General features: G+C 39.3%; 1 protein-coding gene across 1 annotated transcript; it reads left to right on the forward strand.

Annotated features, from left to right (window-relative positions):
* The first annotated feature begins 11783 nt into the window (after nucleotides 1-11783).
* LOC103402123 (nuclear pore complex protein NUP58) lies at nucleotides 11784-17071 on the forward strand. Its single transcript, XM_008340866.4, has 6 exons — nucleotides 11784-12310; nucleotides 12684-12798; nucleotides 13414-13884; nucleotides 14379-14892; nucleotides 15643-15683; nucleotides 16382-17071. Exons 1-6 carry the CDS (start codon nucleotides 11943-11945, stop codon nucleotides 16418-16420), a joined length of 1548 nt encoding a protein of 515 aa, XP_008339088.1. The 5' UTR covers nucleotides 11784-11942; the 3' UTR covers nucleotides 16421-17071.
* The last annotated feature ends 986 nt before the right edge of the window (nucleotides 17072-18057 follow it).

Consider the following 18057-nt stretch of genomic DNA (forward strand, 5'->3'; position numbering starts at 1 on the left):
CAAAGTCTTGCGAATAAGGCCGTTACTCTATTGTGTAATGAGTTTGCCTATTGTCATACTATACACATTTTTTGTTAAATGAAATCGCTTTTCCATTACATAATTTTTATAAGGTACAAAGTTTTGATGTCAAATTGGAGTAATTCTCGCGTCCACTCACTAGATCACTTCATACATCCACACACAATATAGGCGTATTCTTGTGTAATGGACTATCAATTTGATTAACTTACCAATCACGAGTAATATGGTAATCAAAACTACATATTAATAAGGCCTAATCGGATAAATGGTCCCCGTGGTCATAAGGTATTCGGATGATAGCCCCTGTGGTAAAAAAATTCGGATTTAAACCCCTGTGGTCTAAGTCTGTTAAGATTTATGCCCTTCTGTTAAATAATGCTGACGTGGCTGCCACATATATGCCACGTGGCTGCCAAATGTCTGCCACGTGGCAAAAATAATAATTTTTAATGTTTTTTTTTAAAAACCTGAATTTTTACAACAAAAAAAAAACCCCCACCCTCCGCCCGTTCCCCCCCCCCCCCGCCGGACTTCTTCTCCTTCTTCTTCTTCTTCTTCTTCCCGCCGGAGACCAGCTCCCCCCGTCGAAGCCCTCTCCCCGCGCGACCCTCCTCCCTCTCCTTCTTCCTTCTTCTTCTTCTTCCCACCGGAGACCAGCTCCCCCCCTCGCCGGTCTCCCCGCGCGACCCTCCTCCCTCTCCCTCTTCCTTCTTCTTCTTCTTCTTCCCGCCGGAGACCAGCTCCCCCCCTCGCCGGAGCCCTCTCCCTGGTAAGCTGCTGAAGCTGCACCAAAGACGAACCCTGGTTTTAGAGCATCAAACTTGGTCCTGTCAAGTGAGTTACAGACAACGGGTCGATCTGGGTTAGCAGCTTTGGTGTTTGTCAATGCAAAGCCATTGAGTAGCAAGACACACAAGAGCAAAGAGCCTAACTCATGCATTGCCATAGTTAACTGGAGGGGTTTTGGTGATCGAGATAGCTAGGTTGGTTCTTCCCTGCATATTGCATGGGGTTTATATAGTGGGCTACGTACCACGTCTAAACGTGAGAATAATTGATTAGGCCTAATATGATATCTGGGTTTTTTTTTTTTTTTGGTTGTAAAAATTCAGGTTTTTTTAAAAAAAAATTAAAAATTATTATTTTTGCCACGTGGCAGACATTTGGCAGCCACGTGGCATATATGTGGCAGTCACGTCAGCATTATTTAACAGAAGGGCATAAATCCTAACAGATTTAGACCACATGGGTTTAAATCCGAACTTTTTTATCACAGGGGCTATCATCCGAATACCTTATGACCACGGGGACCATTTATCCGATTAGGCCTATTAATAAAACATTGTTTGTCAACAAAAAAAAAATTAAAATTACTACTATCCTTTTAATACAAAACTAAAAGAAGATATTAGAAAAGAAAATAATGTGGGCATTTAAGTAATTTTGTACAAACAAGTTTATATTGTTTTTATTTTTCTAAACCTCACAACTATATCACTTTATCACTACCCTCTCAACTCATTCACTCTCTTTCCTAATTGCCAATCCCTATTTTTTTTGGGATGTCTATCAACTTGTTAAAAACAAATAATTCATCTCATAAAAAAAAATTAAAATACAAATATTTAAAAAAATATAAAAAAATGTTGTGGTCTATTTCATCTGACAAGGAGAGAAGGCCGGCGGCAAGGAGAAGAAAGAGAGAGAGATATGTGTTTGTAGAATTGTAGGGGAATGTGCGTGTTGTTATCCCTCCTACATTGTGCCTTTATTTATAATAATACAGGGAGAGAATATATTCCTTCATCCCCAAGGAATACAAGATATAATAGGAAATGATAACTAGAATCAAATCTAATCTAGGATTTACACAATCACACTTAAACTAGGAATGTTTACAACACTTCCCCTTGAGTGTGTAAATACTCAAAGTAGATTTAGCATCATGCAGAAGTTGAGGAAGTTGACTCATTGGCACTGATTCTAAGGAACATCACTTATTCTTAATAAGGTAGGAATTTGCATAAGTAGTAAGTCTCACTAAAAAACCCTACGGCAAAAACCTGAGTAGGGACAAAATCCATAGTCTAAGGAAAAATGCGTGAGAAATGAAAAGTATAAAGAAACGTCTAGATGATGTCATCTAGGATATGACCAGCCCAATATGGGTACCTCGTTAAAACGTAGTGGGAAAAATGCTCATAATCGTAGAAAAAAAGTACATTAAGATCAAGCAAGTATCTACAGGATACTCCTCCTGAGTTTGACATAATTCCAAAGAGAAATAGCAAAGTTACAACTCAGAAAGTTTACGTATACCAATTTCATGAACAAGCTTTTGAAACGTTGTCTTCGGCAGTGATTTGGTGAAGAGGTCAGCCAGATTGTCTTGTGAACGGATTTGCGTGACTTCAATCTTCTGATGCTCTTGTTGTTGATGTGAATAGAAAAACTTTGGCGCAATGTGCTTGGTGTTGTCTCCTTTGATGTAACCCTTATTGAGCTGTTCGATGCAGGCTGCGTTGTCTTTAAAGATCGTCGTCAAGACATTAACGGTGGGATAAAGATCGCATTAGCTTCGAATATGGCCCACTACTGCTCTCAACCAAAAGCATTCCCTAGTTGCTTCATGTAAGGCGATAATTTCAGCATGGTTAGATGAAGTGGCAACTAAGGTCTATTTAGTTGACCTCGAAGAGATTGCGGTGCCTCCAATTGTAAAGACATAACCCGTTTGAGAAAGCGCCTTGTGAGGATTAGATAAGTATCATGCCTCGGCATAACCAACAAGGAGCATAGGGTGTGACACCATTCGAGGATTCGTAGGGATAGAACAAACTTAAATCCGTAGTACCCTTAAGGTCACGCCAGTTTAGTGTTTGCGTGTTGGTGCATTACTGTATCTTACCAAAAGATTAACAGCGAATGAGATGTCGGGTCTAATGCATTGAGCTAAGTACAATAAAGCGCCTATTGCACTTAGATAAGGAACTTCAGGCTCCAAAATCTCGTCATCATCCTCTTTCAGATGGAAGAGATCTCGTTTTACATCTAGCGAACGAACGACCATAGGAGTATTCGAAGGCTTCGCTTTATCTTCATTAAAGTGGCGCAACACCTTCTGGGTATAGTTCGATTGATGTACTAGGATTCCATCCGAACAATGCTTTATCTCGAGATCAAGATAGTATCGAGTCTTACCTAGATCTTTCATCTCAAATTCCGACTTCAGGTGCGCGGTAGTTCTTGCGAGCTCTTCAGGAGTTCCGATAAGATTCATGTCATCGACATATATTGCAACAATCGTAAATCTGGAATGTGACTTCTTAATGAACACACGAGGGCATATTTCATTATTCTTATATCCCTGACTAGTTAAATATTTTCTCAGATGGTTATACCACATTCTTCCAGATTGTTTCAAACTGTAGAGTGAACGCCTCAGCAGAATTGAGAGCGTGTTCCAGGGTTTGGAAATATTTGAAACAGTCAATGTAAGTCTTTCAGGAGCTTTCGTATAGATTTCTGTATCAAGATCCCCATAGAGATACGCGGTTACTACGTCCATCAGTTGCATATCTAGTTTTTCAGAAACTACCAAACTGATAAGGTAGCGAAAAGTAATCACATCCATAACGGGTGAATAAGTTTCATCATAGTCAATCGCGGGGCGTTGTGAGAAGCCTTGTGCAACAAGACGAGCTTTGTAACGCATAGTTTCCTTCTTCTCATTACGCTTTCGAACGAAAACTTACTTGTAGCCAACGGGCTTCACATGTGGAAGAGTAGGAGCTACAAGTCTAAACACCTTACGTTTTGTAAGCGAATCGAGTTCGACTTGGATTGCTTGTTTCCAGTTTAACCAATTAGTTCTACGTTGACATTCATTAACGGAACGTGATTCAATAGCTAATGCAAATACTAATGCATCGTCGACAATCATCTCATTTCTGCGCCACACATCATCTAAGCTTGCATAATAGACCGAAATCTCACGATTCACAGGAGGAAGATTCCTCTCTTCAAGGACGCTTCCATAATCTAGAATTTCCTCATGAGTTGGGTAGAATTAGTAAGCGATAATCGGATTCACTGTAGGTTCTTCAAGACCTTCTGTCGTGGTTTTCCTATTCCAGGGTGTGAATCCTTTGAACCAAGGGGTCTGCCACGTTTTTGTGTAAGGGCAGATGATTAGCTAACCGCTAATGTACGTAGATCACCAAGATTGGCTTCCTGGGCTTTCAGGAAAGTAGTCCATTGTACATTTGGTACATCCATCTTTGCATGCATATTCGCAGCTGGAATATGTGATCTTGTCACTCGTGCTAGATCAGTGAAAGCATCTGGCATGCTCTGAGCTATGCTATGTAGATCTAATATGCATTGCACTTCAGTTTTAGACTAAACGGTGCGGGGATCTAAGTGAGACAAAGTGGGAGTCGTCTACGATAATTCGTGTCGTTCTTCAGGAACGATGACATTTTTATCTCCTCCTAATGACGAAAAGACTGTCTTATAGAAGTGACAATCCACGAAACGAGTGATAAACAGATCGCCTGTCAAAGGTTCTAAGTAACAAATAATCGAAGGAGAATCATATCTGACATAGATTCCCATCCTTCGCTAAGGCCCCATTTTTGTACGTAAGGGCGGCGAGATCGGCACATATACCGCACAACTAAATACGTGTATATGCGATATGTCGGGTTCGTATCTGGTAACCAACTGAAGGGTATTAAATGGTTGTGTCGCAACAGGCCTTAGGCAGACCAACTTTGCTGCGTGTAATATTGCATGGCCCCAAGCAGCGATCGGGAGCTTGGTACGTATGACTAACGATCGAGCAATCATTTGTAAACGCTTAATGAAAGCCTCTGCCAGGCCGTTCTGGGTATGAACATAGGGTACATGATGTTCAACTTCAACCCTAACCGACATGTAATAGTCATCAAAAGTTTTAGATGTGAATTATCCAGCATTATCCAATTGAATATATTTGATCAGATAATCAAGGAGGTGAGCCCTGAGCTTGATAACCTGAGCCAACAGTTTGGAGAATGCAGCGTTCCTTGTGGACAACAAGCACACCTGTGACCAACTTGTGGAAGGGTCAACCAAAATCATAAAGTATCTAAATGGTCCGCATGGAGGTTGAATCGGTCCATAAATGTCCCCCTAAATCCATTGTAGAAAAATAGGAGGATTTGAAAGAATCTTGTCATAAGAAGACTTAGTAATAAGCTTTCCCATTGAACATGTTTGACATGCGATTCCTTGGATCAAACCTAAACTTCGGGTTAGTGGATGCCTATGTGAAGATTTGAGGATACGGCATTGCTATTCGTCTAGCATGTCCCAAACGATCATGCCAAAGTGTAATTTCATGCGCGGTCCCAGTAGTAGGGCCGACCACAGAGTGGCATTCTATGGGATGTATGGTCGTAGTATACAGACCACTCGGGATATGCTTCATCTTCTCTATAATATGCTTCTGGCCATATTCGTAGGAAGTTATGCACATAAATTCAACTCCGTTTTCTACATGGGTTTTAGCGTCGTAATTGTTATCTCTAATGTCCTTGAAACTTAATAACGTTCTTTCAGAATGTGGAGAGTAGAGTGCCTCAGAAATGGTCAAGATTGTACCATTGGACAACATTATACGTGCCTTACCGTATCCTTCAATTAGGTTGGATGAGCCTAAAAGGGTTGTCAAAGGTGCATTCTTAGGTATGAAGTTAGTGAAATAGATGCGTTCACACAAAACGGTGTGCGTGGTTGCATTATCTACCAGACAACTAACTTTCCTACTAGTTATACCTAGAATGAAAAATTAATTTGAATCGGTCACATGCATAAAAGTTTATAAAAATAAATATCAATTCAAAATAATTTCATTTATCCAAAGATTAAAAAACTTAATATCCAAAACAAATCACCAACTAATAATCCAAACATAAAGGAAAATTGTTCAAAAATCAACAAAAAAACAAAGGAGGGGTTCGGCCACTATGCGGAATTTGGCCCCAATTGTCTTATTGCAACTAAAAATAAGTCTATGTCTAAGATTATAATCTTCCATAGGCGTGATATCCTCCTGAAAATCAGAAACCTTCATCCTTGTAGTCTCCGATTCGTCCACCTTCTTACAACGAGAATGATATTCATCTACAATCTTTTTAGGAGCTCAGCAAACACGGGACCAATGGTCATTTGAACCACATCGATAACACATGTTTGCATCCATGGTTTCAGGTGCTTTGCCCTTATTCTTTGAAGTTTGGGGCCTTAGGAGCGAGGTTTGAGCGCTTATGGGCTTTGTTTCCTTCCTTAGATGGGCCTTGGCTATGTTAACCTTGGTGGGATGGCTTATGGCCGCCCCTACCACTCATCTTTATGACGTTTTGGGTGTTGGTTGGTGCTATAATGTGCTTCAGGCACAACAATCACCCCAGTAGGTCGAGTTTGATGATTCTTTATCAACAGCTGGTTCTGTTTTTTAGCGAGAAGTAAAACAGAGATCAAATCCGAGAACTTAGTGAACTTTTGATCTCTATATTGTTGATGCATGACAATATTAGAAGCAGAGAAGGTTGAATAGGTATTTTCCAAGAGATCATTTTCAGTTAAAGTTTCATTGCAATACTTGAGAAGTGATCGGATTTAACAAACTTCATAATTATATTCATTCATAGACTTAAAGTTTTGAAAGCGCAAGTGCTACCAGTCGTGTCTTGCTTCAGGCAAGAATATGTCCTTTTGACGATCGAAATGATCAGCCAAAGCGACCCATAATGCACGTGGATCCTCCTCAGCAAGATATTCAATTTGCAGAGCGTCATGAATATGTCTGCGGATGAAGATCATAGCAATGGCTTTTTCAACTTCGCCAATAGGCTCGTCCGTTGCTTTTTCAATGGCAGGACACAAGTTCTTTGTAGTGAGGTGGAGCTTCACATCTTGGACCCACTTAAGGTAGTTCCTTCCAGAGACCTCCAAAGTGGTAAAGTCGAGTTTGTTTAAATTCGACATGTTCCTATCACAAAATAGATGGACAAGATGTGTTTAGTGTAATGGAGAAAAATCAATCCATTCACGTAGGAGTATAACATACAGGTTCTAATAGACATGATTTGATTTAATTTTGCATGAAAAAACTTCGGGTTTTTATAGGTGATGTGTTTAAATGAAAAACTTTAGGTTTTCGAACAAGGCATGTGTATAAGAAATTTCAGGTTTCAAAATAATTATGAACTTCAGGTTCATATATTCCTGCAGGCAAACACAAATATATATGCAAACAAATATGCAACAAGAATATGCAAAAATATAAAATTTAGGTTTATAATTATAATTGAATTATAATTATTTAGGCTTCGGGCCAAATTAAAGTGTGGGTGAAAAAAAATATAAAACCCATTGGGCTTAAAATAATTAGGCAAATAAAACTCGGGGCCCAAAAGAAAAACTAAGCCTATGGGTGGCTTAAGAAAATTAGTCCGTGCTTCCTAGGCCCAAAAATTGGGCTAGGGGTCTCGGGTGTAGGCTGCAGGCCCACGGGTAAAGGAGAAAACTTGGGAGAGGGGCTGCGGAAGGCATGCCCTAAAAAAACACGGGCCGCTAAAAAGCTGACCCCTAAAAAATCACTCGGCCCGTTGTAGGCGGGCCCAAAATTTATTTTTTTTGTTTTTTTTCTCACGGGTTGGGAGAGACTGTTTGGGCCGGGGAAACTCCAAAAACCCAATAAGGGAAATTGGAAGCAGGCCGAGAGAGGGAACCTAAGGAGGGCTTGGGTTTTGGAACCAAAACACCTTAGCGTGTGTTGGGTGCTTTTCGCTGGAGAAGAACGCCAGACCTGTCGCTTCTGGTGGCGGTCTGGGGTTCGTTAGTGACTCGGGTTGAGTCATGGTGGTCGTTGACGACCATGGTGGTGAACGGAGATGATATAATCTCAACGTTATACCAACTAAACCCTAGAAAATTTGAATTGGATTTTTGACAAAATTCCGACGAGATACAAGTGAATCTCGATTTAATTTCCGACGTGGGACGACTTCTGGTTATCGACGACATGAACCAATGTTTAGGGCAATGGCTGTAGGCTATGCCGTGGACGATGTGGACGGGGAAACCTTGAAAGGTGTCGGATTTTTTGGGTTTGAACAGCTCGGAGCTTCTGGATCCATGGTTCTCAGCTTGGTGTTAGGAACCCATCTTCATGATGGTGGTCACGAGTTTGAAAGAACCCAAGGTTTCCCCTTTTTTTTTTTTAATAATTTTTTTTTTCAATTCAATTCAATTATATGCATATTCAAAACAATAATATGTCAATGGATTCAATTTGATGCAATTCATAGCAAATATCAAATTCACATAATTCAACAATTATGATTATGAGGCATACACAATTTATGTAGAATCTAAAATTCGTAAAACATAAAGTTGGGTCATGCATCATGGTGAATATTCATGTTATCAGGATTGCAAAAATATCGAGATAAAATTCGTTGTTTTGAAAGAACCTGATTGCGTGATGATATGGATGAATTGGTTTGATGCAGAAAAATTTTCTAACATCAGATTCCTAAGCGCAGCGGTAGTAGCGTGCTGATAACGTGTTGTGGTCTATTTTATCTGACAAGGAGAGAGAGGGCTGGCAGCAAGGATAAGAAAGAGGGAGAGATGTGTTTGTAGAATTGTAGGGGAATGTGTGTGTTGTTATCCTTCATACATTGTGCCTTTATTTATAGTAATACAGGGAGAGAAGATATTCCTTCATCCCCAAGGAATACAAGATACAATAGGAAAATATAAATAAAATCAAATCTAATATAGGATTTACATAATCATACTTAAACTAGTAATGTTTACAACAAAAAAATATATGGGAAATTTTATTTAAACCCATCTAACCTATTTATACACCCAACTTACTCTTTGCACCCATTTGATTTTAACTAAACTATTAATATCTCTTTAAACCCAAATTTAATACCTAATATACTCCCATAAACTCAATTCAACATGTGGATTTATTTTTACACCCCTTGGATTTTTAACACAGAACAGAAGCTGCCGCAGTAGGCTGTGCCACTTGATTATTACCACATTGTTGTTGTTAAGAAGTGGTCGGATGGAAAGGTTGGTAGGTATGTGATTTGGAAGCCAAACACTTCCTGGGTGCAGAGAAGTTGGGGTGCCTTAGCTGTGTAACTAGATCCAAATACATGGATTCTTGAGTACCGGTGGAGCACGATATGTGATAACCAAAGATTGGTTTCAGCAGCACTAGCCTTTTTGAAGAATATGATCTCAAGAATGCTTGGAAAGATGCAGCAGAAATTTTGGCTCTTATTTACTTTTGGCAACAACCAATATCTTGAAACTACTGCAAATTACAATATCGAAATCCCAACCTAAAGAGCACAGTGGACATCATTTGAGGTGCAATGTTTTCTCTCAGCAGATATTCGGACCTCATATCTTATGAGATGCTTCGAAAAAATGTCCCATTGTTATGTATTGTGGAACCCGTTAAGCTTAATTGTTAATCTGATCTCGAACTGTATATGTTCCTTAACGGTGTAATGTAATCGGGAAATTGTTGCTTTCCTGATTATGATTAACTAGCAACAAACTACGTTCTGTTTGGCATTAGGAATCTAGGTAGATAGTAACTCAAACTATCCTAAATGAAAAAGCCTCTTTCACGTTTTGGCAAACAAAATATCTTTTTCAGCACGACTTGTACCTAAAGAGTTTTTACTTCTTAAAATACTGCATTTAACCTGCAAATTTCCAAATAATGCAATTCGTGGGAAGTGCCTGCAAATATTAAAGGCCACGTAAGCGTTAATCAATCAAAAGTTAGTCATCAGCAAGAACATTAGACTAGATCATTGAGATAGTTTTCTGATTGATTGAAATGAACGAATTTCACATTCACGTTTTTGTAAGTAGAATGAGATTTAATCTCAATCTCAAACGAAGAATAGAGTTTACTAATAGTCTTTACAAGAAGAAAAACCATGTTTGTAGTGGTGAAACCTAGTCCTATCTATGAGAGTTATTAGGGTTTTAGTCAGAATGAACGTAGGATAAACAAAGAATGATCCTAGGGTTTAATTATAGTGTTTGGGTTTATTGATAAATTTGAGTTTTATTATTAATTTCATTTTGTACTTAATAGTAATTATGTAATAGGATAAAATAGACAATTAACGTTCAAAATTTTAAGTTAGGTGTAAATGGAGGTTGCATGGGTTTAAATAAAATTTCCCAAAATATATTTCTCAACACAGAAAATGTGTGACCTTTGCTAGTTACCTATTAATTTAACTTAGCGACGGTCTACTCCCCCTCCTAAAATAACTACTTTCTACTAGGGGTGGGCATGGGGCCGGGCCTGGCCCAAATTTGAAAGAACCTGGCCCTACCTGTTTTAAAATGTAACGGGGTGGGCCAGGCAGGGTAGAGGCATTTTGAATTTGGGAACCGAACCTAACCCGGCCCGTTTCAAACGGGCCGGTTCGGGACGGGTCCATGGACCCAACTATTTTTTTTTCGATTGGGCATACTACCACCAGCCAGCGACCCCCTGTTTTCCATCTCAAAGTCCGCTTGCCACATCTCACCGATCAACAAACCACATAGATTAAACATTTTTTTGATCTTCTGAAAAATTTGTGATCTGGGTTATGCAGGGGATCAAACATTTTTCAAACATTTCTCACGCCCCAACCCCAACCTAAATCCCCAAACAGAACAAATTAATAAATAAATAAAAATCTTCAAATACAATTGCAAATTCATCAAAAAATAAAATAAAACTGAATCCCTAATTAAGCTAAATCCCCAACATTTTATGATTTTTTCAAGCAAATGAACTGAATCCCTAATTCCTAAATCCCCAAGCAAAATAAAACATAATTAGATGCCGAGAAGAAGAGAAGTAGGAGCCTGGGACAACCTCGTTGAGTCTACATTCGCGCTTGCGCCCAACCACACTAGAAGCTTCGGTTGGAGGCGTTGACCCTAACACACAAATTGAACAAGAGACGTTGTCTTCCACGGATCCCACCCTCGCCATTACAAAATCAGAAACCCACAAAGTCAGAAACCCACAAAATCAGAAACCCTAATCAATCGAAAAGCTTATGTAAAAACCCTAAATTCCTAATTCAGAAACCCTAATTCATAAATTACCTAGGGATGCCATGATGGAGAGTCAGGAGAGGATGCCACGATGGTGATGGTGGTTGGCTGCTGTGATGTCGACACAGTCGAGGTCGACTCAGTCACTACGGGTGGGAGGTCTGGAAAGTTGATGTACAGAGATGGAGATTGAGGTATGAGACGAGAGAGGAAATGAGTTTCAAGGAGGAGAGATCGAGGGAGGAGACTTGGAGTAGGGATAGAGAGAGAGGGTGAAGGGAGAGTTTGAGAGAGTGAATTGCGTCTGAGAGTTAGGGTGAAAATAAAAGAGGGAGGGTGATGGATAGATAGACGGTAAAGATTCAGGCAATTAACATTTTGGGCCGGGAGTCCGTTTTCTCCAAGTTTTAGAACTAGCCCGCCCTGTTATTTACTAGGAACCGACCTGCCACGCCTCAAACCACATGTACCCGCCCCGACCCGCGGGTCCAGGACCCGTTTGTCCACCCCTACTTTCTACTTTTCCATTTTCCTCCTTAAACTAGTAAAACAAAAACACTGTTTATAAGCTGTGACGAGAAAAATCGGATGCAAAAAATAAAAGATTTCATTCGATTTATTCGTCCAAGTCCACACTGAACAACAAAGGGCGGGTCTTTTTCCAGTTGCCCTTTTTCCCTCTCTAGGGTTTTGAAACAGGGGTCTCTTCGTCTTCCCCAATTTTCGAACCTCAATCCCAAAACCAGCCCACAGTAACCACAACAATGGCGTTCACATCGTTATTCTCTACGCCGCAGCCACAACAGCAGCAGCAGCAGCAATCGCCGTTTCAAATTCAACAGCCCTCACAGCCCTTTCAGCAAAGCAACTCCTTCTTCTCCCAACAACCACCGCAGCTGCAGCAGCAGCAGCAGCAGCAGCAGCAGCAGCAGACGCCGCTGTTTCAACAGCCGCAATTTCAGCAGCAGCAGCCGCTATTTCAACAGCCGCAATTTCAGCAGCAGCAGCAACAACCGCAGCAGCAGCAGCAACAGCAATTGTATTTGTTTACTAATGACAAGACTCCGGCGAGTTATGGTACCAAGTGGGCGGATCTCCATCCGGATTCCCAGAAAATTCTTCTGCAGATTGAGTAAGTTTTCTTTAATTTTTGCGAAGAAATTTTTAGCCTGTTATTGTTTTTTCATTGTGATTTTTTGGGGTGTTTGGCCTGATTGGTTACTGAGAAAATGTGGGGAAAGAAAGCGAAATTTTGAGTCTTTTCGTTGTGTAAAGTAGTATTATGCAAAATTGCTGCTATAGATTCTGTATAGTGAATTCTTTTTTTTTTTTCCGATATTTGTTGGGTTTTAATTAAAGTTCAAAACTTGGGTTTAGTTTGTATTAAATTCCAAGTGTACTAGTTCAGAACTTGGGTTTACTTTTTCACTCTTATAATTATGACCTGACCTGAGATAACTTATATGGTTTTTGAGGTTCTGTTCTGAACTATTGTTTGCTCGCAGGGAACGGATACTGGGGTATAGGGATGAAAGCCAGCGGCTGGATCAGTGTAGTCGTCTCTACGATTCCTCTGTTTCCAATGATGCTTTTGAGCATGACGCAAGTCGTATTCTACAGGTTTGTTTCTTGGACAGATCAAATTTTCTCATTGCGATTACTGTGTATTTTTTTCTGGTTGCAATCTTGTTATTATGAGTTGGTCATTGTAAGCAAACTGCTTTTGTTTTAGTGGATTTTGAACTCTGGTGTATATACTGTTATACTATATAGTATATACTGTGGGGCTCTGACGTAATGGCATGTTTTTGTACTTGAAATGGAATTGGAAGGATGTTAATTTTTCCCGGTCCTCCTCAGTCCAATATCTACTTACAGGAGTATGTTTTTTTTTTTTGGCAGTTTGAGTATCTTGTATGTACATTATTTTTATAAAAGTTGAAAAGTATTTAACTTGCGAGATCTTATGCTCAATTCCGAATGACTTCGTACCTTTACAATATAAGTGCATTACATAGTACTGATAGGTAAAAGGGTTGACTGTACCTCATCGTTTGTCTGATGTAAAGACTTCAATGCTACCCATGAATCCAAATAAATTAGAAAGGTCTGGCACAAGTTCTAGGATTTTCAATGCCATTTTCTTTGTGATTGTGTCAATCAGTGCTTTTGCATGCTTTATATTTCTAGTTGTCAATGTATGGTATGATTCAATTTCTTATGTTGTCTATACAGGAACTTGGGGGAATTGGTACTTCCATGGACCGACAGAAAGTTCTTTTGCAGGAGTTGATGGCTATTGTGAAAGACATGTTGCGGAACAGCGAGGTTGCTGTTCGTTCTTTTATGATTTTACGCCCAAGGTTTCTTCATCTGAATGCAGGAGGTACTTCAAATGCCACTGCCCCGTCACAAGCTCCTGGAGCGACACTACCACCAGGTTTAAGTAGTCAACCAACAACTAGTTCTATAGTGCCAGTTTTTGATTTCTACAACGGGATTCCAAGGAAACCGTCTCCGTTCCTACAGCAAACAGTAGCAAGATTTGAGAAGTATCTTGTTGAGTGTCGCCAGTGGATTGAGGAATTAGAGCAGCTGCTTCTAGACTCCGAGAGGAACTCAGCCAATGATAGATCCTCATTGTTGCAGTCTCTTCCAAAAGTCATGTCAAATGTGCATGATTTTTTCGTTCACGTGGCAGCTAAGGTGAACAAAATTGATGATGTTTTTTTAGTTAACATTATTCATACAATTATGCAGTAAAATGTACTTCATTATGCTAAAACTAGCATTTGCTTGGCGTATATATGACAGAGATGCTTCCTTCCATAATTTATTGTTCTTATTTGTGGATGGAGAAAGATTTGCATGACCTGAATCTAAATTCTTGTTATTTGATATGACATACAACTTGAGAACAAGGGTATTTTTGGAGTACCAGTTTACTTGCATAAATGGTAATTTTTTTAGTACTTTGTATCATTTTAATGGTTTCAAAGTAAAATAAACAATGAAGCTATAAAAAAGGTCATTAGAGGGTTCTCATTTGTTTAATGCATGTGCCCTTGAGTTTATATATATATATATATATATTATGGTTTTCCCTCCCCTCAACTACATGCTTATGTGTGCACAAATGAAGCAGCATACTGTTTCTTTGCATGTATGATTACTGATCAATGATATAATGTGTTTTTTAGGTGGAGAGTTTTCATCAGTATGTTGTGTCCATGAAAACAGCTTATCTTGTTAATGAGCGCCGCCAAGGGTATGTGAATGATCCATTTCTCGAGGCTGATCGGCGGGAAACAGCTAGGCAAGAAGCTGCTGCTAAGAGGGTGCATCCAACTTTACATTTACCTGCGACGTCGCAACCATCAACACAAGTTTCTGGATTGTTTGCTAGTTCAGGAACCCCTGGGACATCTACTGCCCCACAGACGTCTGCTGCAGCTACCATTACAGCTTCATCTGGGAGTGGACTTTTCAGTACCCCTTCTGCTTCATCTGCTCCAGTGTCTTCCTCTCTATTTGCTACACCACCCACTACGGGTCCTGCATCTTCTCTTTTTCCAACACCATTTTCTACGCCCCAGGCATCATTGTTTAGTTCTTCATCAGCTTTTGGACCTGCTTCAACTCCCTCTCTGTTTTCCAATCCTACTCCAGGCTTTGGTTCTACTCCTACTATTGGAAGTTCATTATTTACTTCAGGTTTCTTCTGATTCTTCTTAAACCTACTTCAGGATTTCCACATTTACTAAAAAAATTTGGTATTCCTTATCATTCTCTAATTTGAGAACAGAAAGATGGTTTTGAGGCATTGAATGTGTTAAATGGAAATCTCTCTTTATGATAGTGTATGCTAGAACCAATGCATGCAGAAGTCTTTTGCTATAAAAGTTCATGATTTACTTCCCAAGATTGTCATGGTTCTATTTTGTTTGTGGGCGGTTCAAAACTTACCAAGGAGCATTTTGTTTGGCATTACTAGTTGAAATAGCATTATGTATAAGCAGTGTCCATGGCAGCATGTATGTCCCTGGTTCGTTATTGTAAGTTTATTAGTGGCCCCCATGTAGTTCTCAACTGTTCGCTCTGTTTTGAGCCATACAGTTTGGGAGATTTTGTTGTTAGCCCAGTAGTTTATATAGACTGAGGATTCTTCTGATTGGTATCCATACTGTATTTGGACTTGTTCTCGTTGAGATGACATAGATGTAAATGGGTTGTCTTTAAAGATCATTTACAACGTAACCATGAAAACTTTGATATAATTCACGTACACAATTATACAATGTTGTATGTTACCAGAAAAGATTCTACAATGTTGCAAATATGTAAAATGTACATCTTGTATCTTGACGTAACTCAATTAACTCTACTGGTAATATTGGTTGACACATGTGTGATTTTTTTATCCTAATTTAGGCTTGATTGTCCACTACTTTTATCACCTTACAGGTAGTGCTGGATCAGGGCTGAATTCTAGCTTTACTTCAACGGTGAGTGAATTTTCTTTCAGCGCTCTTATTTTGGTCACGTGGCACTTGATATAATTCAAATTTTACTCCGTAAACAAACATGGGCTTCAAAGATTACGAAGCTAGTACTAATTAGCAAGGTTCTAAAAGTCGCTAGGCGCTAGTCGGGCGGCAGGCTGGGGCCTAGCACTTAGGCGGCTAGGCGGGTGTCTAGGCGGACTAGGCGGATTTAAATAAATCTATCATATTTCATGTAAATAAGTGTCTGCTTCTACTTGAAATATATATAATTTCATTATAAACTACAAAATAGAATGCATATTGAAACATAATGAAAACATGTGAAATAAGGATATAATGTTTGTTCATTCAAGTATGCAACAAGTTTCTTACAATTTATTGGAAAAAAACAAAATGCAAAATGAAAGTTATGTATTTTTTGTCTAAGTGAGTTGCAACCTAGGCGGGTGCCTAGGCTGGCTAGGCGGCGGGTTGGGGCCTTGGCATTAATCGAGGCGGTGGGCTGGGGCCTAGCGCCTAGGCGGCGCTAGGCGGGGATTTTTAGAACAGTGCTAATTAGTAATTTAGTTATTGTTTTCATGGAGAATAGCTCTATAATGCTGAGATGGGATTAATTTTCCATCTCTAGTAATATAGTTTACTTGATGTGCAGTATACATCTGCTGAATATTTTCTTCTCTGTATTCTAACAATTGCAGAAATCAGCAAAGCCGAAAAGTCGAACTGGCCGCCGTTAGCTACAGCTGTTTCAGGGTCATGAAATCTGGAGGAAAGCAGCAAGGTATGTGTTTTATAAGTGTCAACAATTGTTCTCTTTGCTCACGCGACTTGCGTGCGGCTTCTTTTGCTGTGGAGTTGATGGATCTCCAAAAAGTTTCACTGAATCCATGTCCCAAGAGGATCAAAATTTGTTCGGAATGCTACTCCGGCATGTCATCTGAATACTCGCTTTCTAGCTGCAGTTGTCTTTTCCTGTTTTTAGCTGACATGCCGTCACTGTTTTGTGATGTTGCAACGTGAGGTTAAAACATCCGTCCGGCTCACTGTAAAATTTAGGGAAGAATTTAGGTCCCATTTTTCTGAAATGTGTTGACAAGAAAATTGCAGAGTTTAATCCTTCATCATTGGAGAGACGGTGTTTACTGGCGGTGTCAAATGAACATACCAAAAATGTTGTATTTGTTTCGATTACCCAAACTCTAATCTACAGTTAGAGTAGTGTGCTCTATCCTCTGCACCTAAGTTTGTATCTCTTTCGTAGTTTAGATGAATTTAGTGTAATTATTATATTGTTGTAAAAAAGAACAGTAATGCCAAATAGTGCATCAGACGACCATATTGATTTTGTTCACTCTTTGATATAACAAACAAGTGATTTTGTTTATTAATTCCACGTCCAAGCTCGTGAACTAGCGACCATATTGTTACTCATTATTATAATTTGTCGATCGTCTGGCCGTCTTTGAGGGATTTGGATCCTCTCCTGAGCTAATGGAGAGGATCCTCTTGATCAAGTGTTATGGGCCGTTGGATTTTCATCCAACGGTTATAATTATTATAACTTTAAAAGGACTTATCTGTTTGTAGCTGTTGGATAAAAATCCAACGATCCATAACACTTGGTCAGGAGGATCCTCTTCATTAGCTCAGGAGAGGATCCAAATCCGTCTTTGAGATGGCAACGTAATGTTACGCAATGCATGTGACTAATCACTTGATTTGACATGATACAACCAAGTAATTTGCCCATGCGATGTACTTATTATGTTTTTACGAAAGAAATGTAAAAAAAGGACAACAATTGAATTGTAAAAAACGGACAAAAATTGAATTGTCATAATTCAATTGGTTTGATACTGGAAAATAAAAATTTTCAACTACTTTGCAGTAAGACACTTTATAACGAATCGTGTTTTTGATATACTGGAAAAAATTTTCAATGTCTATATCGACTTTTTATGAGTCCATAATTATTTTGTACGATTCTCATTTGTCACAATTGTCACATTAGGTAAATGTCCACTTGTCGGTTCGTGTTCCCACTTGTATGATAAAACACTTGTCTAAACATTTATGATGGCTAGTAGACGAACATGATCCTAATCTCACTCACACGAAAATGTCACTCACCCTCACCAAAACTCAATTTTTGCGGATGAGCGTTGTCATCATTTAAGAATCAAAAGATGAGCGTTGGCACATGGGTCGTTAGGCTTCCTCTTCATTGGTGCACATTTTCACCGAGGACGGATTTCCTTGTACTTCTTTTACTTAAGATTCGATTAGAAGTGTTTTTAAAATGACTGAAAGTATTTTTGAAGAGAGTGCTTTAGAATCAATTCTTAGTAAAAAAATGCAAATAAATCTTGAAACA

The sequence above is a fragment of the Malus domestica genome, chromosome 02 (assembly GCF_042453785.1).
Source record: "Malus domestica chromosome 02, GDT2T_hap1".
In the NCBI taxonomy this organism is placed as follows: Eukaryota; Viridiplantae; Streptophyta; class Magnoliopsida; order Rosales; family Rosaceae; genus Malus; species Malus domestica.